This window comes from Symsagittifera roscoffensis, chromosome 1 (assembly GCF_963678635.1).
Source record: "Symsagittifera roscoffensis chromosome 1, txSymRosc1.1, whole genome shotgun sequence".
Taxonomy (NCBI): domain Eukaryota; kingdom Metazoa; phylum Xenacoelomorpha; order Acoela; family Convolutidae; genus Symsagittifera; species Symsagittifera roscoffensis.
The window spans coordinates 67,191,484-67,218,161 of NC_087062.1; the positions used below are offsets into that span (position 1 = coordinate 67,191,484).

Below are 26,678 nucleotides of genomic sequence, written 5' to 3' on the forward strand. Positions count from 1 at the left end.
CTAAAAACACAGCAAGCTTCGCACTTAATACCAGATTCATTCGAGTAGTTCAAGTTTTGCGCGCGCTTAGTTTTTCCATTTGATTGCACAAGATTGCAGCCAAAGCCCACAATAATGAGTAAAAAAAGTTTTCGTTTTCTACATCTTCCGTACTTTCCGTCTTTGATATCGTGAAAATCGCGTTTTTGAAATCCTCGCAAAATACCCTGAGTTCAAACGTGCAGTTTTTCTCTAGTTTGGGTGATTTTTTTTCACATTCATTGCTATCTTATACGCTACATCAAGCCTTCAAATATCCAAGTTTGTAAACCAGCTGCAGAAGTAGTTTTTTCTATCAGGCTTCAAAACTTCCTCCTATAACACACAAAAAAAACTATTTTTACTACTGGATTATAAAAAGTTAGGTGAAATTGGTTTAACGACTGTGAATAATTGATCAGAAGGGCAGTTTTCTTTTGTGTTTACACATAGTTTTAAAATCATCGTAGAAACAAAAGTGGTAAAAAATATTTGGCAAAACAAGTTGCTCTACTCAGCCTTGGAAGTCCAAAAACGCTTCAACAGTCGGAGGAGAAAGGAATGCTCTAGAATTTTTGTCAGAGTAAGAAACGAGCAAGAGAATTAAAACCTTGATGACGAATTGTTGCATAAAAGTCATAGAGGTTCCGAAACTAGGGTTGCTGTTTCAAAATTGTGATCAAAAACAAGAGTTGTTGCAAAGAGTTGTTGCATGATGAGTTGTTGCAGTAACATGATGAGAAGTTTGCAATCACAAAAAAATTCCTGGTGAAACATGACGTTTTTCGTCACTTGGCAGTTCTTTTGGATACTGGAAGAATAAAACTTACATCATTCGTACTCAATCAATTATTAAGTTTGATGATCATTAATTGTGCAATGCACACTGCAAAATCACCATGACCGGCACTGCTGAAAATTAGGGGCGCCATGAGGTAGCAGTTCTTTAACTGACCATACTTGCAGATACCTGGAGTTCGTCTGATACCTTGTTTAAGTTCTTGTTTAAGTTTCGAAAATTATAAAGTGCTCGAATTCGGACTGTTCGCATAGAGTGTTTAAACGCTTTTCTGCTGCCTCAAAGTCATGTCATCCTAATTTTCTGTCTTCATGTTTTCTCGTCGATACATTTTCAGGACATATTCTGATGCGACTGAATTTATGATAACTACATAAACTATTTTTCTTTGAAACACCCAGACACAATAAGATTATGTTGCGTTCTTCAAGCCTTTTTACTTATTCCGCCCAAGTTTCCTAATTTTGTTATTTTCTGTTTTTAAAATGCAGAGAAACAAACGCTGATAGCACTGGTTTGTTTGATTAACCCAAATCCGATCACTGTTTTATTTGGCCGACTTCTAACAAAAGCCGAGTTTCGGGCAGTTGTGAATGTGGTCTTTATTTCTGGAGCTATTTCTGTGATTCTTTTTGGAAAACATTTTCAGCATATTTGAAATAAAATTGAATTTTTTATCAAACATTCTATATTTTTTGGCCCTTTCGGCTTATTTGAAGTCGACTTGAAGTTTTAGCCAATGAGGTTAGATCTAAATAGTTTCATTTCAAGCTGTTGATTTCTTGATTTTTGCAACACCGGTTGATGGAAAGTTAATGAGTTACCTTGTCTCTGCGGATAGCCAGGGACTCGGTTTTCTTAGAGAGAGACCAATGTTTGATTCAGCAGCTTAGTGTAAGTTGTTTTTCAGTTGTTCCCACGCATGTTTGATGCTTTTTTCAGTGATTGCTCTAAGTTTGCTCAGTTTCTTTAGTTCTTGAACTGAGAAGTTTGCACGATGTTCACCGTTGTCATTTCTTGGGCCGATGTTAAAGCGACTAGTATGCATTCCTTTGCAATCCCGTGGGGTTTCAATCCTTGCAACGAAGTCTCCGCGAATGATCGAGATTTCCTTTCGCGGGCATTGATTGAGGCACCGCTGAAGACAAGCATAGAACGACTCTTTGTCATCAGAAGTAGATTCCTCTGTGGGAGCATGGTGAACGAAATGGGCATTGACTTAGCGTGGATTCTTAGTTAGCATAAACGAGGTCCAAGTGGCTTCCAGGTCATGACGTGTTCGGTCAGACTGTTTTGATCACGACAGCAAATTCATGAAGCCCGCAGTTTTCTGTGTGTCCAGAGTATAACGTCTTGTACGCGGGTTTACCATCTGAGGAGTATAGCGTCTCTGATCCGTCACCTTGCAACCTTGTTTTTTGTATACACGCAAGGTCTGCGTTGAAGTCGATGACGTTGTCTGCAAGTGGTGTTGTTTATTTCTGCTTTTATAATAATCGGACGTTCCAGGTGACCACATTGATAGGTTTTTTGCTGGGAGTAGGGGATTTTGGGAAGGATTGAAGGTAGCCGAGTTTGCTTGGTCACCCAATGCGGCAACATTTCGGGTGTCGTAGTTGCCGTTGGGCACGCAGCTTTATAGTAATGTTTTTTTTCGAGTTTTCAAGATGGTTTCTAGTTGATTTTACAAGGCTCGGCACACCCCAACTCTCACTGTTAACACGGGCTTGAGACCCTCACTGCATAACACAGGAACCAACTTTCACTGCATAACACAGAAGAGGCCAGCTTTCACTGAATAACACAGAGGCCAGCTTATCCAGCTTTCACTGAATAACACAGAGGCCAGCTTCCAGCTTTCACTGCATAACATAGGGTCGAATCCCTGAGAGGGGTGTCGCTCTCCCTCCCTAAATCCGCACCTGATCATGAATGATATTTGAATCTTTGTTTTTATTTCGCCCAAACATTTTATATTGTTAAATCGATGTATAACTAATCGTAACAAGACTGCTCGTATCAGGGCGAAGCCCTGAAAGTTCCGACTGCCTTTTAACGTTTATGGAGCAGTAATAACATAAACAAAAAATATTAAAAGAAATAAAATAAAATGAAAAATTTTATCTCTAAAATTTGAAAATTTTTCTCTGAAAATCATCCCCCCACACGCCATATAAAGTACAAAAAGATAGATTTCGTTCCTTGTAACAAACCAATTATGGCAAATAAGCTTCGTTCAACCAATTTGGAACGATTTATAAGACGGATTAAATCTCCGCTTACGCGTTAATAGCGCAAATTATATCGCGCGTTAATTGTCCAAAATTGGTCAAAATGGCCAAAATGGCAATCTTTAAACCCTCATAACTTTACGAAAAATGATCACAGGTAAAATATCTTTTCAAATTTAAGCTCAGGACAACAATAGCTTTTGAATGATGTAAAAAATTTTCGTGAAAAATTGCTAGTTAAAAAGTCGAAATTTGTCTGAAGAAAAAAACCCACCCCGAGCACAAATATTCCGTTACTTTCGTATCGAAAGTCGGAACAATAATAGTAGTAACAGCACTTAATACTAATTCAGTGAGTTTTAGTTTAGCCGATTGCCAACAAGGCCGAACCAGTGATGTGAGCCTATTTCAGCAAAAGTGAATATGATCAAAAAAATGTTGCTGTTGGAACTAATTCTTGTTTGTCTATCACGTACCAGACTCAAAAAGGGAATTGAGTTCAATTTAACCATTGGACAAAAAAAATTATATTTGGCCAATTCGGCTGATATTTTTTCTGCTAAAAACTGTGAACAGAATATTTCCAATTGTCACATAAATCTGATTGACTGTTTTGAGCCATTTAAGTTCAAGCACTATAATTGTTCCGAATTTCGGTACGAAAGTAACGGAATATTTGTGCTCGGGGTGGGTTTTTTTTCTTCAGACAAATTTCGACTATTTAACTAGCCATTTTTTATATCATTCAAAAGATATTGTTGCCCTGAGCTCAAATTTGAAAAGGTATTTCACCAGTGATCATTTTTTGTAAAGTTATGGGGGTTTAAAGATTGCCATTTTGACCAATTTGGGACAATTAACGCGCGATATATTTCGCGCTATTAACGCGTAAGCGGAGAGTTAATCCGTCTCAGAAATCGTTCCAAATTGGTTGAAAAAGCTTATTTGTCATAATTGATTTGTTACAAGGAGCGAAATCTATCTTTTTCTATTTTATATGGCGTGCGCGGGGATGATTTTCATAAAAAATTTCAAATTTTAGAAAAAAAAAATTTTCATTTTACTTTAATACATTTAATTTTTAATGTTATTACTGCTCCATAATACCTTAAAAGGCAGTCGGAACATTCAGGGCTTCGCCCTGATACGAGCAGTTTTGTTTCATTTCAAAACAATTGAAAGAAATTTTTAGGCGGAATAAAAAAAAAGAGCCTGATACTTATTTTAAAAGCGCGGTTTTTGAGAATCACCTCATGCAAGATTCTTTTTTTGACTGCGCGTTTTTTAAGAAATAGATCATGAATCATTAAGTTTTCTTCTGCGCGTTTGTGAGAAAAGCGTCATGACGAATTCGATTTTCGACAGCTGGTTTTCTGAGAAATAGATCATGAGTAATTCACTTTTTCGACAGCGCGTTTTTTGAATAATATATAATAAAAGATTGTTTTTTTTTCAACATTGCGTTTTCTGAGAAATACATCATGAATGATGTTTTTTCGACAGCGTTTTTCGCGAAATACATCCTGAATGATTATATATTTGTTAGCGTTTTTTCTCGCATTTGCATCTTGGGATCAATGTTAACAGAAATCAACTTTGTGGAAGAGCGGCTGTCCTCGCTGGCTTTTTTTACAAACATCCATAAAACCCAATTTATTGACAGTGATGAACTCATGAAACGAGTCGGCTTCCAAAACCGACTGTCACACTTTTTATCAACTGCACAAATTCTCTTTAAAAATACTTCAAAAACACTGATTTGTAAAATATGTATAGTTTTTAATCAACCCATTTTTTTACAGCTGAATTTTTGATTGCACACTTGTGTTATGAAAAAAATGAAACGGCTCGACCCTTTGCACGCCTGCCTATTCATGATCATGAAGATTTTATTTTTTTGACAGCGCTTTTTCTGAGAAATACATTCTACAAACAAAACAAATAACGAAAACTTCAGTGTTTAACTGAAGTGTAGATGCAAGCCATCAGACGCGACCAATCAACTATGCATGAAAGTAGCCGTTAGCTCGAGTCTCAAAAAGCAGAATCAACGAATGTCGTTATAAATAATCATAGTGGCCGTTAATCTGATGAAATTTTGTCGCAGTTTGATTCACTAAACTTGTTTAATAAGTCTTTTTCTTGAAAATTTTCTCAATTAACTAATTTTTGCTAATCAATTTGCTAATTTTTTGCTAAAAAATGAAACCAAAAAAAGAGATGATTATACTCATATCAATCTCAATTCTTTGCTATATGATAAAAAATGACCGCTTGTAATGGTTAGTTGTTTGTGGTAAGGTCTTCTATTAGACGTGTATATCCAATAAACTGGATCTCAATATCTTGTGGCCGGTTGAGACTGATACCAATAATTGAATCATAAGTAGTGTTATTAAACTAAGTTGATCACATTCACCTGTTAATAATTATTTAACAAAAGATAACTTTAATTCCAGGCCACATACCAAGTTTAGCCACATTAGATTAGTTCTTAGTAGTAACTTTGTACTTAACAGATTTATTACAAACTACTCTAACTATGCCTTCTGTCAGGAGATTGACTCCAGTGCAATTGATCGAGAAGAAACGAGATGGTAACAAATTGAACGAAACTGACATCGAGACCTTTGTGCGGTCTGTGGTTGGATCTGAGGGCTTTGAGAAAATGGAGGACGCCCAGATCGGAGCAATGCTCATGGCGATATTCTTAAAAGGACTCGAATTCGTTGAAGCGAAGTGTCTGACCGAGTACATGCTGCTTTCGGGCGACGATCTCAAGTGGGACGCGTCGCCTCCAGTCGTAGACAAACACTCGACCGGAGGCATCGGCGACAAAGTGAGCATTCCATTGGCACCCATGCTGGCAGCGGCAGGAGCCAGAGTGCCTATGATTTCTGGGAGGGGTTTGGGTCATACTGGAGGCACGCTGGATAAATTGGACTCAATTCCTGGATTTACAGCTGAAAAAAGTTTGCAGCAGATCCAAAACGCAGTCAATGAAGTGAGTACCTTAAGCAGGGGCGGATATAGGATTTTCTCGAGTGGGGGGGGGGGTGGATTTTAAAATTTTTTTCGAAAAGTTCGCCGAACTTTTTTCTGTAGTTCGACCAAATTGATTGTCCGAGCACTCCCAGGACAGTATAAATACGTCAACTTTTGAAAATAAAAAACAGGTCACAAAAGCCGTTAGTGGGCTTTTTTTGGGAAATTTTGACCAAAAAATTGTGTTCTTTCGGTGCGCGCTTCCGCTCAACAAAATTAAAATATATTGGCGCTAAAGGAGCTGTAAAAAAGTTTCGGGTTGGTCGACGTAAAATGGATGTCATAAATTAATACCAAAGGGGGGACCCTTTGATTGGCGAGGAGGTTGAATCCCTGAAGGAAGGAAGGTGTCCGCTCCTCCCTCCCCCTAAATCCGCCCTGACCTTAAGTTAAATGTTAAATCCGGGTTTCAAAAACAAAAAAACAAAAAATTAATGTCCGACAACTTACTCTTCAATCAAATATATGCGCTTCAATGCGCCTTTGTTGCAGCGCAAATGTAAATGTGCGAGAGTATAAATGCATAAAACTGAACCAAAAAATAAATGCATATAGGGACAGTAGCCGAGCGTATACATGGTGCGTCCCGGAGGTTTCGGCGCCGGTTCGAATCCCGCCTAGGTCATTTCCTTTCTAGAACTCGAATGTGCACCGAACTTGATGGGATGCTCCGTAACCAGGTTCGGTCCCCCCAAAACCCATTTTAACCGTCTTTTCGCTCTAATTTGGTTCAGCCTTGGTTAAGGCTGACCTTTAAAAAGAGCAATTTGTCTCAAGGACAAATACTGGCCATTTTTTGCAGCTTGCTTTGAGTTATGCAGTTTATTGTGGCCGATGTTACCGATGATAAAGTTTGTTAAAATTATCGTTATATTTTCAAATTTCCGTTATATTTCCGGAGTTATTTTGCCGAGAAAATACTCATTAATTAAATTGTTTAAAAACCGTTTTTTATTTAATCTTGGAGATTGACGCGCAAATTTTGGCGCCCCACAAGGGACAGTTAGTGCCCTTGATTGTTTAATAATTTAACGACTACTTTCTTTTCAAGACAAGGGAACCTTTGCACAATTATTTGCGACTCCATAAATCAAAGTTGTTGAGAATTGTCGGGGAAATAAAACGGGTGGTTTTGTTTTGTCTGCCTACTTATCTGTCTGCTTTGCCAACTGACTGTTACATAACCGGCAACTGCATTACTTCCTAATAGTGGTGGCATTCCTCATAGCAGGAGGTAAATATCAACAAGATCCGGGTTGCAGAAGAAAAGAGCCCGTTTTGTTGAAGAAATGTGCAGATGGCAGAAAACAAGAGAGAAGAGCCGACCTTGCATTACATGTATCTTTTCTGGACGTAGACTGGAAAGTTGGATCAAGTAATAATTCCAGAGTGCAGCTGACAGAAGCTTTACCATATCAGGACAATTCTTTAATCTTGGATGGACATCATCCAAAAGTATTGTTTGCACAACAATCAGTTCCACTGCGAGGACTATCATCAGAGCAACGACTGTATATAATCTTTGATTCAGTTGAACTTCGCAAGTAGTGCTTGCTGAACAATTTCTCTGCGACAGACCAAAGTCTTGAGAGAAACTTCTTCCGGTGCCGAAAATCTCCAAAATCGTCAAAAACTGTAAGACTCTTCTAGTTTTTTTTCAAAATCTTTCTGTGCGATAAAATTACATACGATGTTCTATTGTGTATCCCAACTCAAAGCAAGCTACAAGTGGTAATTTTTTCCCGATACCACAAATTTTTGGGTAATTGTGAACGGATTGAAAATCCAAAAAATTGGATCATAGACAAGGGGTACTAGACTAGTTTTTTGGATTGGTTTACGACTCGAACCTGCTGACCAAAGTTTTCCGAAAAATTTTGGGAAAAAAGTAAAAAATCGCCAAAAATTCCTCAGAACGTCCCCATAATTCTGCGAAACTGTGCTGTAACATGACACCAACCTTATGGTAAGTGGTCTGGTAGCGAAATATCAGGCAAATTAAGTTGAGTTTTTTCATCCTCAGGTTTTTTCCGCGTGTGTTGTTGGAACTTAACCAATTTGCCTGATCCCCCACCCACATTGGTGAAACTGAAAGCCAGTACGCTTCAAGTAATTCTAAGCTGTTTCAGCCCGTCCGATTATTGACTTCGTTGCGCGACACTAATGTTAAGTGGTCAGGTACGGTGATATTAAGTGAGTTAAGTTGAATTCTTTCATCCTCAGGTTTACTCCGTGTGCGTTGTTGGAGTTCAACCGACCTACTTAATTTCCCCACCCCATTGGTACTTTAGCGTAACGTAGCCGTCGCATAGGTCTCTTGAGTGTGTGGTATTCGTTCTAGGAGCTAGTTCCTTGGATCACGCGCTCCGTATACTATCCGCACCGTCCCAAAAGCGCGTGAAAGAGACTTGTTTCACAAAGCCCAGTTTAAGCTTTAACTTTAACGCCAGGTAAAAGTTTGTGGATTTACTTGAGTGAAAATACAGTATGTTCTGAGAGTCGTTTATTTCTGAAATTATTAAGCATGGAAGTTAAGTTTCAGAAGAAAATTAAGAAGTTGTTTGAGAAACGTAGCACTCTCGAAAACGAACTTTATAAATGCCACGAGATAATTTTAGAATACATAGAGAGTCAGAGTCGTTGCTCAAAAATTGATACTTATATTGAAAAATGTAGGAACTATATAGAGCAAGCGGTCGAGATATATACTGAGTTGATTGATATGGCTGCAAAAAGTGCCAATCCCGACGAATTGATACCGGCACAGGATATGTGGCTTCATAAGTTGCCTCAAAGCAACGATAAAGTTTTGCAGGAAGCTATTACATATAAAACAAGTTTTGAGGCAGTAACAGAGCCGGACAAAACTGATAGCAGCTCAAAAGTTTCTCATCATTCTGAAAAAAGTGAAAAACCCCGGTCGCATAAAACAGATACCCGCTCTAAGTTGTCGCATCGAAGCAGCAGACATCAGCAATCGGGCTCTCAGAAATCTAGTTATACCGCCGCTCCGTCGAAAACACTTTCTGAGAAAAAGCGCGATTTAATGATTTTAAAGAAACAACAAAAGGAACTTGAGAGGCAGGCAAAGGTATCATTAAGACTGAGAGAACAACAAAGCCGTTTAGAGTTGGAAGAATTGGCTGAAGAACACAGGAAAAAACTGGCAGAAATTGAGTTGAAAGGGCTTGAGTTAGAAGATGAGTTGTCGGAAATCAGTGAGAATGCTGAGGAAAGTGGTTTAACTCGAATCTCTCCACAACTATCAATAGACGAAAAGGATCGTACGCGTCACTGGGTCGAATTTGTCGACCACAATCAGCCTGATGCTGTTGTAGTTCCCAATCAAGAGCAGCACGTTCGTTCAACAGCTCCTGAGGCAACTTATCCTGCATCAACAAATTACTTGGTCTCATCAAGTTTTACAGGCGTGAATAACGGCCACGCAGCTTCTAGTGATCCGGGATTGTATTACAGTAACCACATTCACGGACAACATCATAATTTGTCGAATTTGGTCCGATCGCAGGTTTCCGTTAACAATCCAGTAGGGTTACAGCAGGTCATTCAACCTGTTTCTAATAATTTGCCTCAGCAAACTTTTTTGTCCACTCATCCGGTGCTAGGCAATCCAAACACAGGTTCAGTAGTCCCGGTAACTTCTGAAAACTATTTTGCTCCGCCATCATCTGCAGAAGTTCCTTCTGGTGTAACACCGTTTGTTCCTGCATCAACAGCAGTTAATCATGTTTCTTTAAGTCATCACACTGCAGGATCAGTAGTAGCTGGCTACCAAGCACCTGTAGCCCCATCACAACAACATATGGGTGTTCCCGTTAGTAGTTATAACTTTTCAAGTGACCACTACAATCCTTATAGTAATTTGTGGAGACCAGCTGTTGCTACCCCTTTAATGTCAACTCAACAGCACTACGTTCCTTCGACAACTGTTTTTTCCGCAGTAACTCCGATTGTTCCTACGAATAATTTTGTTCCTTATACAAATGGAGGGACTGTGTTCTTTGCGCAGCCTGAAAACTTTTCACATGCTAATCAACCGTTCGTTCTTGATTGTCACGGTAACTCTTCGAATTACACAGAGCCAACTCCCGTTAATTCACCTGGTGCAGACGCCGAGCGTCCACTTTCGACACGAGAGTTGGTTAATATACTCATGCACAGCCGAAAAGATCATCTCCCTGAGTGGAAGCTGACCCAGTTCGATGGCAACCCACTTAATTGGCATGAGTTGTTTGGGCAATTCACATCGACGGTCGATTCAGCCATACTCAGTGACGATGAAAAGCTTACCTATCTGAAAACGCTCGTAGTGGGTAAAGCAAAATCCGCATTAGCAACTCTTCAAAGAAAATTCGGGCAGCCGCATGCTGTAGTAGGGGCTCACCTAGATAAATTGAGTAATTTTCCGCCGCTGAAAATGCATAACTCGGAAAATGTAATTGGATTTTCCTCTGCAATTTCTGGAATTGTTGCCGTATTCAAGTCTCTGTCTTTTAACGACGACCTGAAAAGTGTTAACTTACTGAATCAGGCTGTGAGTAAGCTTCCCCCGAACCTTAAGGAGGCATGGTCGATGCAAACCGTAAGACGCCAATGGCATAGACCAACTCTGCTAGATTTCAATGAATGGCTCAAAGAAAAAGCGGAGGGTCATGAGAGGCTGAAAACGATCAATTCTAAGGGTAAGTCTGAAGAACCAGTTAAACAAAAAGTAGTTACAAAAGTGCTTGCAGGTAACACTACGCTAATTTCTAAGGATGAGAAAAGTAGAGAAAAGACAAGGTTTCCTCCATGCTCGCTATGCAAAGGGCAGCATGCACTCTGGAACTGTTCCGTGTTCAAAGAGAAAAACGCAACACAAAGGGCTAAATATGTAGCAGAACAAAAGCTCTGTTTTTCTTGTTTACAAGGAAACCATAGGTATCTAAAACTCAACGAGTTCACTTGAAAGTTTCCGCAAAGCCCAATGAAAGTGAATTTTCGTTTTCGTTTGTCGCTTTCGTTAAGCACAACATGTATATATGACCCGATGTTATAAACGTTTCCGAATTGCAGGTCAAATACCCGCAACTAGCCCCGTTAAAGACGACTGCGTATAATTACAAAGAGATTGAGATAGTTATAGGACAGGACTTCTATCATGCGATAAGACCCCTCGAACATGTCTTCGGAGATGAACTTGACTCACCGTGCGCCGTCCGACTTCCGATAGGTTGGGTCATTAGTGGTCCGTCTCCTGATCGTTCGTCCTTAAATTCTTCTTCCTTTAACTGCGTTACGGACGATACTTCTCTGACCGACCAAATCAAAACTTGGTATGAGTTAGAGTCGTATGGTGCGTTCAAGCAAGTAGATGCCCGTTCCGCCGCAGACAAGCGTGCTTTGTCGATCCTAAAAACTGAAACCGTTCACGATGGTGAGCGTTACACTGTACCGATGCTGTGGAGTGATAATGATGTTAGCTTGCCTAACAATTATTATTCTTCATTAGCCCAATTAAAGTCATTAGAGAAAAGATTAGATAAAGATCCGTTACTTCGCGAGAAGTATACCGAAACAATCAGAGAAGATATAAATAAAGGATATGTCATAACCGTCAACCCGCACGATCCCAGCTCACGAGCCGAACGTGAGTGGTATCTTCCACACCATCCGGTTTTGAACCCGAACAAACCCGGCAAGGTGCGCCGTGTGCTCAATGGAGCATCCAAATTTCATGGCACTTCCTTAAATAGATCTCTCTTGGTTGGCCCAGATCTCCTTCAAAATCTTGTTTTTGTACTGTTGAGGTTCCGTCAACACAAGTACGCCGTCTCAGCGGACATAGAAGGTATGTTCTTACAAGTTGGAGTACTTGCGCGAGATCAACCGTCTCTCCGTTTTTTGTGGCGGGAGGACCCCACTTCAAGTGTGGTGGTTCACCAATACACCCGTCATATTTTTGGCGCTCGTGATTCGCCAACTTGTGCGAATTTCGCGCTACAAAAAACTGCTTCTGATAATCAAGCTGAATACCCCGAAGCCGCTTCAGCCGTTGTCCAGAAGTTTTACATGGACGACTATCTTGACTCGTTCGAAAATAACCGCTGACGCTCTTAGCCTAAGTAAAGACTTAGTCGCAATGCTCAAATTAGGTGGGTTTAACCTGACAAGGTTTGTTAGCAATGTACCCGAAGTTACAACCGCTCTTAATCCGGACAACCGTGAGTCCAACCCGTCAGTTAAGGATATTTGTAAGAGTCCAGACCAATCGTCGCATGTTCTTGGTCTCAGGTGGGATCATGTAAAAGATACCCTAGTAGTAAGTAGAGGTGTTGATCGACCACTAGATAAAGCAATTACTCAACGCACCGTGTTGAGTTTTGTTTCCTCAGTTTTTGATCCAATAGGACTGGTAGCTCCATATACTGTGAAAGCGCGCCTTTTACTAAAAGACATATGGAGAATCAGTGGTCAAAAGTGGGATGATGATCTCCCAGAGGAAATTAAACAATAATTTCTAGATTGGCACTCAGGACTTCCACTATTAGGTACTCTGACGATACCTCGTAGCTACTTTACCGAACCGTTCGACCGCTGTGAACTTCACACGTTCGGTGATAGTTCGCAGGACGTTTTTTGCGCCGTATCGTTTCTCCGAGCCCGACTTGCTAAATCGCAAAAGACCGAGTTAGCTTTTGTATTTGGGAAAGCCCGTGTAGCGCCTATGAAGATGCTCTCCATTCCCAAGTTAGAGCTTCAGGCTGCTCTGCTTGCGACTCGACTCAAAGAAGAGATTTTGAAAGCGCTTACTTTCAAAGTAAGCAATGTATTCATGTGGACTGATTCTACCACCGTTCTCCAGTGGCTTATCTCGTGCAACAAACTTCCTGTGTTTGTTGGAAACCGCACTGGTGGAATTTTGGAGTCCACCACCATTGATCAATGGAATCATGTACTCAGTCGTGATAACCCAGCTGATACCGGCACACGAGGGATTTCTTCGGAAGCCCTCAAGGATAGCAGCTGGGTTAGAGGCCCTAGTATATTGAGGACATGTGATTGGCCATTCAAGCCGAACACTGATGTCATCAAAAAGATCCAATTAAAAGGCCCGCTCTGTGACATTGATACATGCCTTGAGACTGCATCTACGTTTGTTGTTGATGCTTCATCTGAGAAAGCGCCGTCGATCCGTCTGATTAAAAATTGGGATAAATTCAGCTCAATTGTAAAGTACAAACGTGTTTTAGCGTTTATGCTTCGTGTGCTACCATCGCATAAACACTTCCGTACAAAAACGCTTGAAATAACCGACCCGTCCGAGTTAGATATTGCCGAGCAGAAGCTCAATTATCTCGCTCAGTCCGAATCATTTCCTGCCGAAGTGAAAATACTTCAGTCCGATAAACTGATAACAAAGAAAAGTCGGATTGCTAAATATTCTCCGTTCATCGGCCCAGCTGGCATCCTGCGTTCAACTGGACGTATCAGCCGTCTTGTTGATACCGACTTTGATAGCAAACATCCAATAATACTGGATGGTCGACACCGAGTTGCTCATATGTGGATTAGGCATATGCACTTTCAACATGCACATCAGGGGTTGGATTACATGCGTGCTGTAGTTCAGTTGAAATACATTGTTCTGAAGTTGCGCTGGTTACTTGGGAACATCGAAAATACTTGCATAACATGCCGTAAGCGCAAAGCAAAAACAGTTGTGCCCATTATGTCTGACCTACCGATTGAAAGACTGGGTTACAAGCAGCCTCCCTTCTTCAACACAGGTGTTGATTACTTTGGCCCGTTTCAAGTGCCAATACGCCGAATTACCGAAAAGAGATGGGTTTCCTATTTACCTGCCTCACGACTCGAGCAGTTCACATCGAGTTGGTTTCATCTCTCGATACTAGTTCCTGCGTCATGGGCGTAGAGCGATTTATTGCAAGGCGAGGTACCCCCAAAACCATTCTTTCTGACAATGGCACGAATTTTGTTGGTGCTCAAAAGGAGCTCCTATCCTGTGTCCAAAATTGGAACAAAGTCGCCCCGGCCGTTTTCGTCCACAAAGGCATTAAGTGGAAGTTTAATCCGCCCAGTGCCCCTCATCACGGTGGCGCCTGGGAGCGGCTAGTGAGAAGTGTTAAGCGAGTGTTGTACGACATATTAGGCAACAGGAGATTAACTGAGGAAGTTCTAGGAACAACGCTCTGCCTAGTTGAACAATTACTTAACGCAAGACCGATCACTCCGGTCAGTTCCGATCCGCACGACCTAGAGGCACTCAGCCCGAATCACTTCATTCTCGGTCACAGCGCAGCTAGCTTCCCGTCGTTAAGTTTCGAAGATAACTTTGATTATAAAAAGCGTTACGCCAGAGCACAATCGTACGCTAACGCAGTTTGGTCACGCTGGCTGCGTGAATATGTACCATATCTCAACAAGAGAGCAAAGTGGCATAATGATTCGGATGTCACACTGAAAATCGGCGACTTGGTTTGGGTAGTCGAACCCGACAGCCCACGTGGGCATTACCCACTCGCCCGTATTGCTAAACTACACTACGGCAAAGACGGATGCGCCCGCTCCGCCGATATCAAAACTGTTACGAGCGAGCTGATACGACCGACCGTAAAACTCGCACCTGTTCTTCCGTCTTTAGGGGCGGAGGATGTTGCAGCGCAAATGTAAATGTGCGAGAGTATAAATGCATAAAACTGAACCAAAATATAAATGCATATAGGGACAGTAGCCGAGCGTATACATGGTGCGTCCCGGTGGTTTCGGCGCCGGTTCGAATCCCGCCTAGGTCATTTCCTTTCTAGAACTCGAATGTGCACCGAACTTGATGGGATGCTCCGTAACCAGGTTCGGTCCCCCCAAAACCCATTTTAACCGTCTTTTCGCTCTAATTTGGTTCAGCCTTGGTTAAGGCTGACCTTTAAAAAGAGCAATTTGTCTCAAGGACAAATACTGGCCATTTTTGCAGCTTGCTTTGAGTTATGCAGTTTATTGTGGCCGATGTAACCGATGATAAAGTTTGTTAAAATTATCGTTATATTTTCAAATTTCCGTTATATTTCCGGAGTTATTTTGCCGAGAAAATACTCATTAATTAAATTGTTTAAAAACCGTTTTTTATATAATCTTGGAGATTGACGCGCACAGCCTTTCTTGAGAAAAGCACCTCTTCTTTTTAGTTCCTATTTAGTTTTCACACGCAACCGTAAAAACAAATTATTGCATCACGAATGCGTAGGTTTTTTTGGAGAAACAATAAAAGTAGAGATTTTAAAAAGGGAATAAAACAATATTTAAGGCCATTAAATACGCTCTAAGCTATGAAACTGAGTATTTGATGAGGTACTCTAACCAGAGCCAAATCTAACAGTTTTCTCGAAGTTTGAATTATTTATTTGTTTCAGATTGGGTGTATCATTGTGGGCACCACTGACGAGATCACGCCCGCAGATAAGATCATCTACAAGTTCAGAGACATCACAGGCACTGTATGGAGAAATGAACTCATTTACGGTAAGAATGATTCGACGCAATGAATACATACGAGTAGTATGCTCCACAGAATGAAGCTCCGAAAGCTCCGATCGCAGTTATATCTAATCAAAAAAGACATTGCAACACCGGCGAAGTATGCTCTCAAACAAAACTTTTTTTCTACAATTTTTGGGCATCAAATGGGTGGACGCAGCATGGGAGGCGAAACTTGATGAACTAGCCTTGTCTTTTTTATTACAAAACAAAGAAAAGGTAAAACTTTTAGGCAATGATGGTAGGCGCTGATTCAAGCTTGGAGAACTGCTAGTTTTAAACGACTTAACGTTGGCAACAGATATTTAGTCTTATCTGTGTAATTGCCGGCGGGCGTGAAGGAAAAGTGGCTCTCAGAAAATTGCCTTTGAAAAAAAAGGAAAAAAAATCTTCAATTTTTGCTTCAGCGGATCTTGAATCGCCATCGTAACCAGGAGATGAGCTAAAAAAAACCAAAAAAATTAGAAACTTCTGCTCGATCAAATGTTGTTTTTGAAGGCATTAATGATAGTTTTCACTCATACCTAATCACTCATCGATATTTTGATCTCATGAGAGATGTTTTGCTTGCACACTTTTTGTAATTGGAGCTCTTTTTGTTTTATTGTGCCTTTTCAGCGTCTATTCTGAGCAAAAAAGCGGCTGAGGGCGTGAAGCACTTGGTGCTCGACCTCAAATGTGGCAACGGTTGTTGGCTCGACACTGTGGAAAAAGCGCAAGAAGCTGCCAAGGATTTCAAAAAAATTGCCACTGGACTGGGCATCACTTGCATATGCATGATCACCAACATGGACACGCCTTTGGGTTTCTGCGTGGGAAACGCCCTCGAAATTGAAGAATCGATTGATTTTCTGAAGAAGAACAAAGCACGAGCGCAGGATCTGAAGGAAATTGTCGTTGCTCAAGGTATCTTAAAAATTAAATACCCGTTTCAATCAAACTTAATGTCATTAAATACGCAAACGTTGAATAGTTGATTATTCACCAATTGCTACAAACGCGTGCCCATGATTGTTAATTGATTTTTGTTAAAAGTTGTTTAAAGGCCAAAAATTTCATTTAAATTTATTATATACCCAACCTGGAAAATAGCTTCCTAATTACATCCGAAAAACCCAGGAAAAAAATTCATAAAATCACATCTCAGCAAAATTTTTTTGAGAGATGCGTTTTTTCCTCATCACGGTATCAACAAATCTCGTATTTAACAAGAATAGTTGGTTACTGTGCAAGAAGCACAGAAGGTTCTGACCATGGTCTTTAGAAAACTACTGCTTTAAAAGTTTTTTTTTTCAAAATTAGTGGTTTTTTCAACTTGGTGTGATGAAAAGATCTGATGTTAAATTATAATTTAGGCTTATTAGACATTCACAATAAAATATAAAAACTGAACAAAAATTTGAATAGAAAAATGGCTAAAAAATGCTTGAAAAATTATTTTTTAAATTTTTTTTGCAGGCAATTTTTGAATTTTTTGAAATTTTTGATTGACAAAATGAAGCTAAAAAAACTCCAAAAACTAATTTTTGTTGCTTAAAATTAAGTTATAAGGTCTTAAAGTAGTCATAATTCAGCTGTTGTTAGCCTGCTCGCTTGCTTCGTTTGCTCAAATTAAGACGAAAAATCGAAAAAATCAAACCGGAAATCTGAAATTATAAAAAATGTCAAAAAATAGTACTATCAAAATTCACAAACCTTGTTGACTATATTCAAGCAAAAATTAACCAGTTTAGCTGCCTGATGCAAATAATCAACCAATTTAGCCAAAAAAATTAACTTTTTTGGCGCGTATCAACACTTGGGGCTAAACAAAAAGAATTTTTTTGGACGAAAAGTCAATTTTTCGGCTGAATTGGTCGTTTATTGATTTCAAGCAATCTAAATTGGTTGTCATTTGCTTTAATTTAGTCAGCAAGGTTAGTTTTGTTTGACACTAAAACTTTCCTGATAGTGTTTTTTTTTCACTTTGGTTATCAAAATACTTTCACACAGGGGCGGATTTTGGTGTTAAGAGAAGTTTTTTTTAGCAGTTGCACGCTCTCTATACTCTACTATGCCTCATCTCCTGACTCCTGGTATATACTGAATCCAAAAGCGCTTTTAGAAAGAATGTGAATGTTTCGGCAACGTAAGAAGGTTAACATTAGCCCTTAATGACCTAACTCTGAATGTTAACAGGTTATGGGCCCAGATTTATAAATTTTTTGTAATTTTTCTCCATCAGAGTTTCAGCTTTTCGCTAAAAGCCTTTAGCAACAATGGACCTGAAAATTGCGGCGTTCAACGGAAAGACTGAAGTTTATCCGACGTGGTCTACGAAGTTTGTGGCGCTGATGCACACCAAGGGCCTGTTCAGGACAGTGAAGAACAATGACGATCTGCCCTAGGCTGAGCGTACTCTCCTCAAGTGTCAAAATAGTCATCAACCGGCAGCATAGCGAACCAAGATGCAAGAGCCAGCAGCGTTTCCACAGCAGAGGAAAGTATCCAAACATTTGGTGGTCTTACCTGGCTCTGGTGCTCAACAGCATCACTTTGATGTACATAAAGAAAAATTGTTTGAAAAAAGATGGCCATGGTGATGGGACGAAGGCCTGGAACCTGCTTCAAGAGGAGATTTGCAGCGTATAAAAGCTGGCGGTTGTCAATCTAGTAGGCCAGCTGTCGAAGCTGCGCCGAGGATGAGACGAGGATTGCGACGACTACATTGCTTGCAGTCAGGAGCAGATGACGAGATTGAGCGAAGCTGGAGAAGCAATCACAAACACACTCTTCATAGCTCTTGTAATGAAAGGGCTCCCTGACAGCTATGAGAGTTTTGTTGTGCAGGAGATCTTTCAGCCAGCCAAAACGATACCAGAGCTAATAACAAAGTTGCGGTAAAAGGCTCGATGTGGAGAGAGGACAAAACATGGTCACATAGCCATGCAAGCTGTGAGGAAGAAGAAAAAAGAGTCAAGTAGTGGCAGCTATGCGTGCAGGCAGAAGTGTCATATGGAGAGGGAGTGCAAATCCAGAAGTGACAGTGGACAATCTAGTTCTCGAGGCAGTGGGCCGAACGAAACAGGTGGATCAGGACCAAAGAAGCAAAGGTGCTTCAAGTGTGGGCAACCTGGATATTTTGCAGGGGAATTTAAATAGGGAAAGGCAGGGTTATTCAATTGCTCTGCTACATTTTCAATGAATGGCGACGACCTCATTGTGGATACGAGGTGCACTGATCATGTTGTGCACGCCAGGACTGTCTTTTCTAGCTATGAGACCTGGAATTATGGGACAACTGTGGAGATTCGAAGGATCAGTGGATGTGGAGATCAGGGACTGCCTCGATGCTCTGGGGAGCTACACTTTGAATAATAGGCTGTTTGTACCATGCTACACCGTGAATTCAAGATCTGTGATCATCAGCAGTGGGCCAACGGGTCTTCAATGGCATCAAGGGATCATTTGAAGTACCGAGCATGCATGGTGAAGAAGAGTGATGCTCTACTGAAGTTTCAGAAAAATGTCACCGAGCATGGATCACCAATGTGCCTGCGAACTGACAATGGTGGTATAAATTCGTCCAATGCATATAGATTTTGTAGAGAAGCCCAGCTAAAGCAAGAGCATTCTCCCGAAATTCCCCAGCAGAATGGTGTAGCAGAGTACTACAACAGAGTGATAACCGAGATGACTCGAAGGCTGCTGGCCGAAGCAAAGCTACCGAAGATGTTCTGAGCGCGAGCACTGTCGACAGTAGTGAGAATTCGCAACTGGTTTCCCATGTCCAACAATGAGAAATGCCATTCAACGAAGGTGATGCACTAAGGGAAACAAACAAAAAGTGAGATAGTTGCGTGTGCTCGGTTGCCTGGCGTACTGTCTGGATCCAAAGGGCAAGAAGATCAATTTAATTGGCTACCGCGATGAGAGTAAAGCCTACTTTCTTATAGATCTAAATACAAGACGAGTGTTGCAAGCAAGAAACGTGACATTCCATGAGAAATATTTTTCCTGACCACTTCATGGTTGACAGTGAGCCATTGCAAACCCTGGATCTATCAACGGAGGAGTGCATTAATATTGAACAACCAAGCACAACGAAAACTAGCGAAGTACCATGCACACCAACGGAGGCTGATACCCAGATTCAGTGGGGGCTACTGAAGAGGATCAAGTCGAGGAGTAGCGAGTAGATTCCTATGCTACTGATCTTCCAGTGCAGAGGTCCATTGGTAACCCACCCATTCGATACGGAGTGGTCTACACACATGGTTGAGTGACTGGAAACCAAGAGCCAAGGGGCTACTCATAATCAGTATCTGGACCCAAGAAAGAGCAGTGGCTGGCAGCCATGGCTTTAGAGCTAAAGTCTCTGAACACTTGTTGAGAGATGAACACTTGTTGATAAACCACAATATCAAAAATTTCTTCCTGGACGATGGGTTCTTGGTGTAAAGAGAGATGCGGTGAGACAATTGGAGCGGTTCAAAGTCCAGTATGTAGTGAAGAAGTTCATGCAAGCTATAGGACTTGATTTGACTGAGACGTTTGCTCCGACCTGTAAACCAAAAACAAAGAGGTTACAGCTGACTCTGGGGGCACAACATGATCTTGTACTTCATCAGATGGATGTTAAGTCAGCCTTCCTCAACTCTCTTTTAACAAAAACAGTGTAGATGGAGCAGACAGTGAGGTTCAGCAGAGGTGACAGTCAAGTGTGTTTGCTCAAACGCAGTCTCTATGGGCTGCGGCAGTTACGAAGAGACTGGTATCATACGCTGAGCACTTTCTCACTCCTTTAAAAATTCAGTAGAAGCAGCAACGACTTCTTTTTGCTCGCAATTTGGGGAACAAATGATGCAATGATTTATGTGCGGGTATGGGTAGATGACATCATCATTGGCTGCAGATAATAACAAGATGAGGAGCCGTTTTTCCGGTCGATTCAAGATGGATGACAGAGGGACATTTCCTGGTTCCTGGGAATACAGCTCAAGCAGTCATCTGGGACTGTAACAGTGAATCGATCACGTTACATCGACGACTGCTTGAACTGTTTTCACCTGTGGTCACACCAGCGATCATCAGCGCCTTACTGTCAGAGAAGGACTTACCTGAAGCTTGGTCAGTATAGGCAGTGTCCATAAAGACTACAGAGGCATTGTGGGCTAATGATTACTCATCGCTAAGCAAACAAGGCCGAATAACCTATCTACTTTGATGAAACTCTCCCGTTTTCTAGAGAATCCTCGAAAAGTGCACTAGACTGTTCTTCGTTACCTCAAAGAGAGCAAAGATCTGGAGCTCTGCTACACCAGGGACGCTGATGGTGTAAGAGTATGTATTCGCGGATGGTGACTGGGCTCGCGATCTGGATGATAGAGAGTCAACTACTGACAGAAGGCAGGGAAAGCAACTAGTTGGAGCACCAAGAAGAAACCAACTGCAGCCATATCAACCAGTGAGGCTGAGTAAAATGCGATGGCAGCAGCGAGTCTAGAGGCTCTATTTCTGAGATCATTTCTCGATGAGATGGGCCTGATTAATTGCGTACCAACAGTCATCAAGGAGGATAACCAACTAGAGCTGCATCACGATTTGCAAGAATCCTGTAATCCAGAAGCGAACGAAGCCCATCGATGTGAAACAACCCTTTTTCGAGAACGAGTGGAAGATGAGTTAGTTGACCCTACTGAGATCATGGAAGCCGACTTTTTGACAAAAACCCTCAGCGAAGCTGAAGTGTACAAACATCGTCGAACCTTGATGGATAGCAGCCTGACATTAGACCAAGCCAATTCAATTTGAGTAAGAGTGTTGAGGTCAGAACATTTCAACCTCAGACAGATTAACTGAAGCGAATGAGTTTGGAGGTCAAAACTGATTAAAATAGTCAAAACTAATAAAACTCAAACAAGGTCAACTAGTGATCACAAACTAATTAATTTGTCAGAAATTAATGAACTGCTACTTATGTGATGCTAAAATTTTCATGTCATTTTTATTCTTTGTCTCAATTCATTCTTCAACAATTACTACCTCTTCTCAATCCTCAGTTCAAATCTCAGATTATATCTCAGTCTCTATCCCCAGCATTAATATTTGTCACTCTCTCTCTGAATCTTAACATTAACTTCACTCACTGACCATGATTTGGTTTCCGTTTTGATAGATACAAAATTGTTTTTTTTTTAGTGTGTACTATTCTTCAATTCAAGCTGTTTTTTTTTGTTCAGGGGCGGAACTGTTACTTTCAAGTGGGTTGTGCGCTTCGATCGAAGTAGCTAAAGAAAAGATGCTGACCACTATCGAAGATGGGTCAGCTCTGAAGAAGTTTGAGCAGATGATCATTGCTTCTGGAGCTTCTGCCGAAGTCGCCGCCCAGCTGTGTTCAGATCGAACCGACTGTTACTCGTGTCTTCCCCAAGCGAAAGAGAAACATCCCATTTTAGCTTCAGCTTCTGGTTAATTTCATTTAAAATTAAATTAACCCAGTTTCTCATCAAAAGATTATAAATACCATATTTCAGACCCAATGAAGACCTATTTATTCCGCTTAAAACCCAAGATTTTGCGGTAATACAAACATTCATTGCCTATATTGGAACATACTTAATTGAACTTTCAGAATACATTTTAATTGAAATTCTATTTCAAAAACAAAACACGTGTTCCTCGTGTTCAATTTAAACTCTTGGGGTTATTGTAGAAGAAATGATATTTCTGAAAAAAAATGATAGTCATACAATTTTCGTAGCTTTTTTCTCAAATGGAGGTCAACACGGGAACTTAATTTATACGAACCACAACTTTCAGTACATTGGCGTGCTGCGGTTTTCCTATTGTTTTTCTATTTTAATAAGGACAGCCACTGGCTATAAAAATACAACAGAAAATGACCTTTACTTCTGGTATCTGATCTTGCATGCCCGGGTTGAGATCCCGCTCAAAAACCGCTCAAGATATGAGCGGTTTGAGCGGTTTTCAAGCAAGATTTGAGCGGTTTGAGCGATTTGAGCGGTTTTTTTAGACAATTGCGCTCAAAATCTTGCTTCAAAATGAGCGATTTGAGCGGTTTTGGAACGGTTTATTTCAAAAAACCGCTCAAAAACCGCGCAAGATTTGAACGGTTTTGAGCGGTTTATCTAAAAAAAAACGCTCAAAAACCGCTCAAATCTTGCGCGGTTTTTGAGCGTTTTTTTTTTAAGATAAACCGCTCAAATCTTGCGCGGTTTTTGAGCGTTTTTTTTTTTTTAGATAAACCGCTCAAATCTTGCGCTTTTTTTGGGCGTTTTTTTTTTTGATAAACCGCTCAAAACCGTTCAAATCTTGCGCTGTTTTTGAGCTGTTTTAAAAAAAAACCGTTCAAACCGCTCAAATCTTGCTTCAAGTCATGTGAAAAACCTCGACTCGGGTGAAAAAATAACACTCTACAGGCTCTACCTACTTCACGGCCCTGAAGTGATCGGAAAAGAAATGTCTTCGTTTGTCTAGGTTACATTAGTGGGATACAGGCGCTTCCTGTGGGACAGGCGTGCAACTCACTGGGAGCCGGACGGAAGAGGAGTGCAGACTCTCTCAACTACGGAGTGGGACTTAGATTTCACAAGAAATTAGGGGACCGGGTGGCAAAAGGTAAATAGAAAAATTAACGAAACAAGTGAACTTCATCCCCTCCCCCATCTCACACCCACCCAAACTCCCTCCCTTCCTCCTCCTCAAAGCCGTTAATTTTGTTCTGAGTTCGATTTTTCAGCCAACCCGAATAGATAGCATTTGAAATGAAACGCTTAGCAAATTTACTTTAAATTGGGGTGGAGCTGAGGTAGAGGATCTTAATTTGGTCTATTTGAGTGGATGCGAGAGGATGTTAACCTGATCGAACTGGACCAAAATCAAAAATCGCTGCTTCTAAAGATTCTTAGGACAGAAAACAAAGCGCAACACGTAGAAAAAAAATACAAAGAGAACCCTCAGAACAGATTACAATATGTAAATTTGTAGTTTCGAATTCGGTGAATTGAGATATAAGTTAGAATTTTGTCCAGGATTATTGAACTTCATCAAATTGAATAAAAGGAGAGCGGATGGGTGGGGGTGCCTGCCGACCCCCATGTATTAAGATACGTTTTAGATATCCGGTCAGCAGGCTACGTATTCAGATAGGGAATAGGATTTTCTATGTATTAAGATAAGTTTTAGGTTTAGCCATCTTTTAAGATAAGAAGTTTGAGATGGTAAGATTTTCGGCTCCCGAATTTGCTAATAGATAAAAGTTCAGGATCTCATTTAAAATGGAATGTTTTTTGAAATTATGCTCAAACCTTAAGCTCAATCCTAACTTCGGAGACAAAATAAAACTTTCAGGAAAAAAATGAGATAAAAAGTAAAACATCAATCACTATTAGTATTGTATCGTGTCGTGGATCCTAATAGGGGGTGCGTCCTTTTCTAGGTTGGGGGTCCTCACGTAAAGCGAAATCTTAAAATGTCACTCATCCTAAGTTTTTGTAATATAAAGAAAGTTTCCACCCACCAAGCAGAAGAGCCCCTACTTCGGAATTTGTAAGTTTAGCAGAAACACCAAGGACACGATACATAAATTTCTCTGGTTCAATTTTTTTCTCCTGAATTTTTCTCCTGGTTAACTATGTAAATCAAATTGTTTGAAGTAATTTTTTTTTGACCTGGTAGAGGTTTGAGGTTTTATAGTATATAACAAAAACTTGCCGGTAATTTTAGCAGCGTAATTTAAATGCTGGCAGCAGTTTGCTGTTTCCTCAACTTGTGATATATATTTTTACCGTGAAATACAAAATATGTTGCACGTGAAATATCAAATATGTTTCTTTTGCTATATTTTACCGAGAAACACTTTCCATGTGCGGTGGCCGTTTCAGGTCGAAATTTTCGCTCATAATAAAAAAATCAATGGCTGAAAAATGAAGGTGAAGGGAAATTGGTGTACCAAGAACATCTTTAACAAAAACTTACAATTTATACCAACCACAAAAAAAAACTTTCAGCTTCACAGAAAAAAATTCAATTTCAAACTCAAGTTCGAACTCCACATTGTGAAGGGGAAACATAATTTGGAGAAAAACCACGAATTATATTTAAAGATCAGTTTCAATTGATGATCTTCAACAAATTATTTGATACCTTACTACAAAACAAAAGCAAATTACTCTAGTTTATCTAGATTTGCTATTTTTGAGAGCTTATTTGACTTCTCGTTTGACTTTAAATCCAAAGTGGTTGATGAAGAAGTGGACAAAAAAACTTGTCTGTGTTACCACAAACTATCAAGTTATGAAAAAACTTTCCGTGGTTTTTTATTAATTCTTACGTGATCTTCAGCTAGATGGAGAGCTGTTGAAAAAAAAAACAAAGAAAATGCAAAACTCCGAGGTACTCCGTTTGATTTACAAAAACGTCACAAAAACTTTTGTTCCTTACAACAAATTTATCGAGACAATTCTAAAGGCCGGAAAAATTTTCAGCTGCGTGTTCTCTACTCTCTGTTACCTGTAATAAACTTAACTACGACGCTTCAATTTGGTTGAAAACTTATACTGGTTTGGTTAGTATTGGCAGCTCTCCCAAAAGGACAATTACTTGAACGATTCATAGATTTATAAAAAAAACTGCTTTATACATAATCAAAGATCTGGAAAAAGAAAAGGCTTTGTGGAGTTTTAATTGAGAAAGACTTATCGGTAGGCGAACGAAACACGGTGAGTTATTATCATCTCCCAAGATGAGCTCATTGAGTCCAACTGCGTGCTAGTAGTCTTGCCCTATACTATTTTCAGCGTCCTCATATGTATATTGATTGGGCTGATTAGATGCTAATTTTCGATATTTGTTCTGCTGGATGTTTGAAAAATTCGGAACGAATCTGAAAATTGACTTTAACGAAAGCACACAGAGTGAACATGGAATCAGTTTTGTTCGGCTTGGATCAAACAATAAAAATGACCCTGTGAGTCTCAACAACGTTGTTCAAATTGAAATTATTAGTTGTCAAAGTAACAGACTCCCCTACTAAGCTGAAACGGTTAACGAGAGAAGAAGTCACCCAACAGTGTGTCGATGCATTATTACAAAGAACCAATGCCAGGTAACTGGTTACATCCGAGAACCCACCATGTTTGTTTTTTCCTTGGATCTTTTTGCTCTTTTTAGCCCTTGTACATTTTCGGAATTTATGATTGCCGTTGAGGCAATCGAAGCAAACTTTCTATTCAGCTACGAGTTTTGCACTCTGAATAGCATTCTTTTCTTTAAAAACAGCACAGTTCCATAGGTCAGGCCTCTCCTTGCACGAAACTCACGGCGGAAACTAAGACTTATAGTGAACTTTTTTAGATACATGGCCTTGGCTGCGAAAACTTTAATTGTTTTTGGCTTAACTGGTTCATCATTTTTTGCCTTAGAGTTAAGTTCACGTAATCAATCATGCCCCTGGGTCTTTACTTTCAGCCAGTTAATAAAATCCAACAGTGTTGGGCTCTGACAGTAATGTCTAACATTATGCATGATCAAGCTTCGTTGAGGTGAGGCGGAAATTTTTTAACAGCTCTGTTTAACATGTTAACTTTCGTTAGATCATTGTTGAATGACAATGAATTGAAAACTGTACCAAGCTAGATATGACAAAGGAGATTTTTTGACAATTTCCAATTTGTGCATCCAAAGTGGTGAAAAGCTACTCCACTTCTCAAGTTGCGCACCAACAAAAGCGTATGGCTGCCCAAACTTCTGTTGCAGTGTCTCTTTGTACATAACGCCGCTATAACTAAACTCCGCAATTGCGGTTTTTGCTTTTCCTGCGACGAGAGTTTTTTTTTAGAACGATAATTTCCTATCATATGTGAGAACAGTGGAATTGACGGTGAATTCAAAATGACCACAAAAGTTAAGCCAGATTGACCTTGACAGATTGACGTCGAACTTGGCTAACTCCTTATCAGGGAGGTGATATTTGCGGTTATGCAAAAAGAATCCACCATTTCACGAGCGGAGAGAGGTCGATCAGATGAAAG

At 40.3% G+C, this 26,678-nt stretch overlaps 1 protein-coding gene across 1 annotated transcript in view; it reads left to right on the forward strand.

The window, feature by feature from the left end:
* Window positions 1-5,485: 5,485 nt before the first annotated feature.
* LOC134856933 (thymidine phosphorylase-like) overlaps window positions 5,486-26,678 on the forward strand; it is a 33,654-nt gene continuing 12,461 nt past the window's right edge. Inside the window, exons 1-5 of the mRNA XM_063873221.1 lie at window positions 5,486-6,052; window positions 15,522-15,630; window positions 16,264-16,551; window positions 21,867-22,094; window positions 23,125-23,265. Coding sequence (XP_063729291.1) covers window positions 5,591-6,052; window positions 15,522-15,630; window positions 16,264-16,551; window positions 21,867-22,094; window positions 23,125-23,265 — 1,228 coding nt within the window. The 5' untranslated portion in view covers window positions 5,486-5,590. The remainder of the gene's footprint in view (window positions 6,053-15,521; window positions 15,631-16,263; window positions 16,552-21,866; window positions 22,095-23,124; window positions 23,266-26,678) is intronic.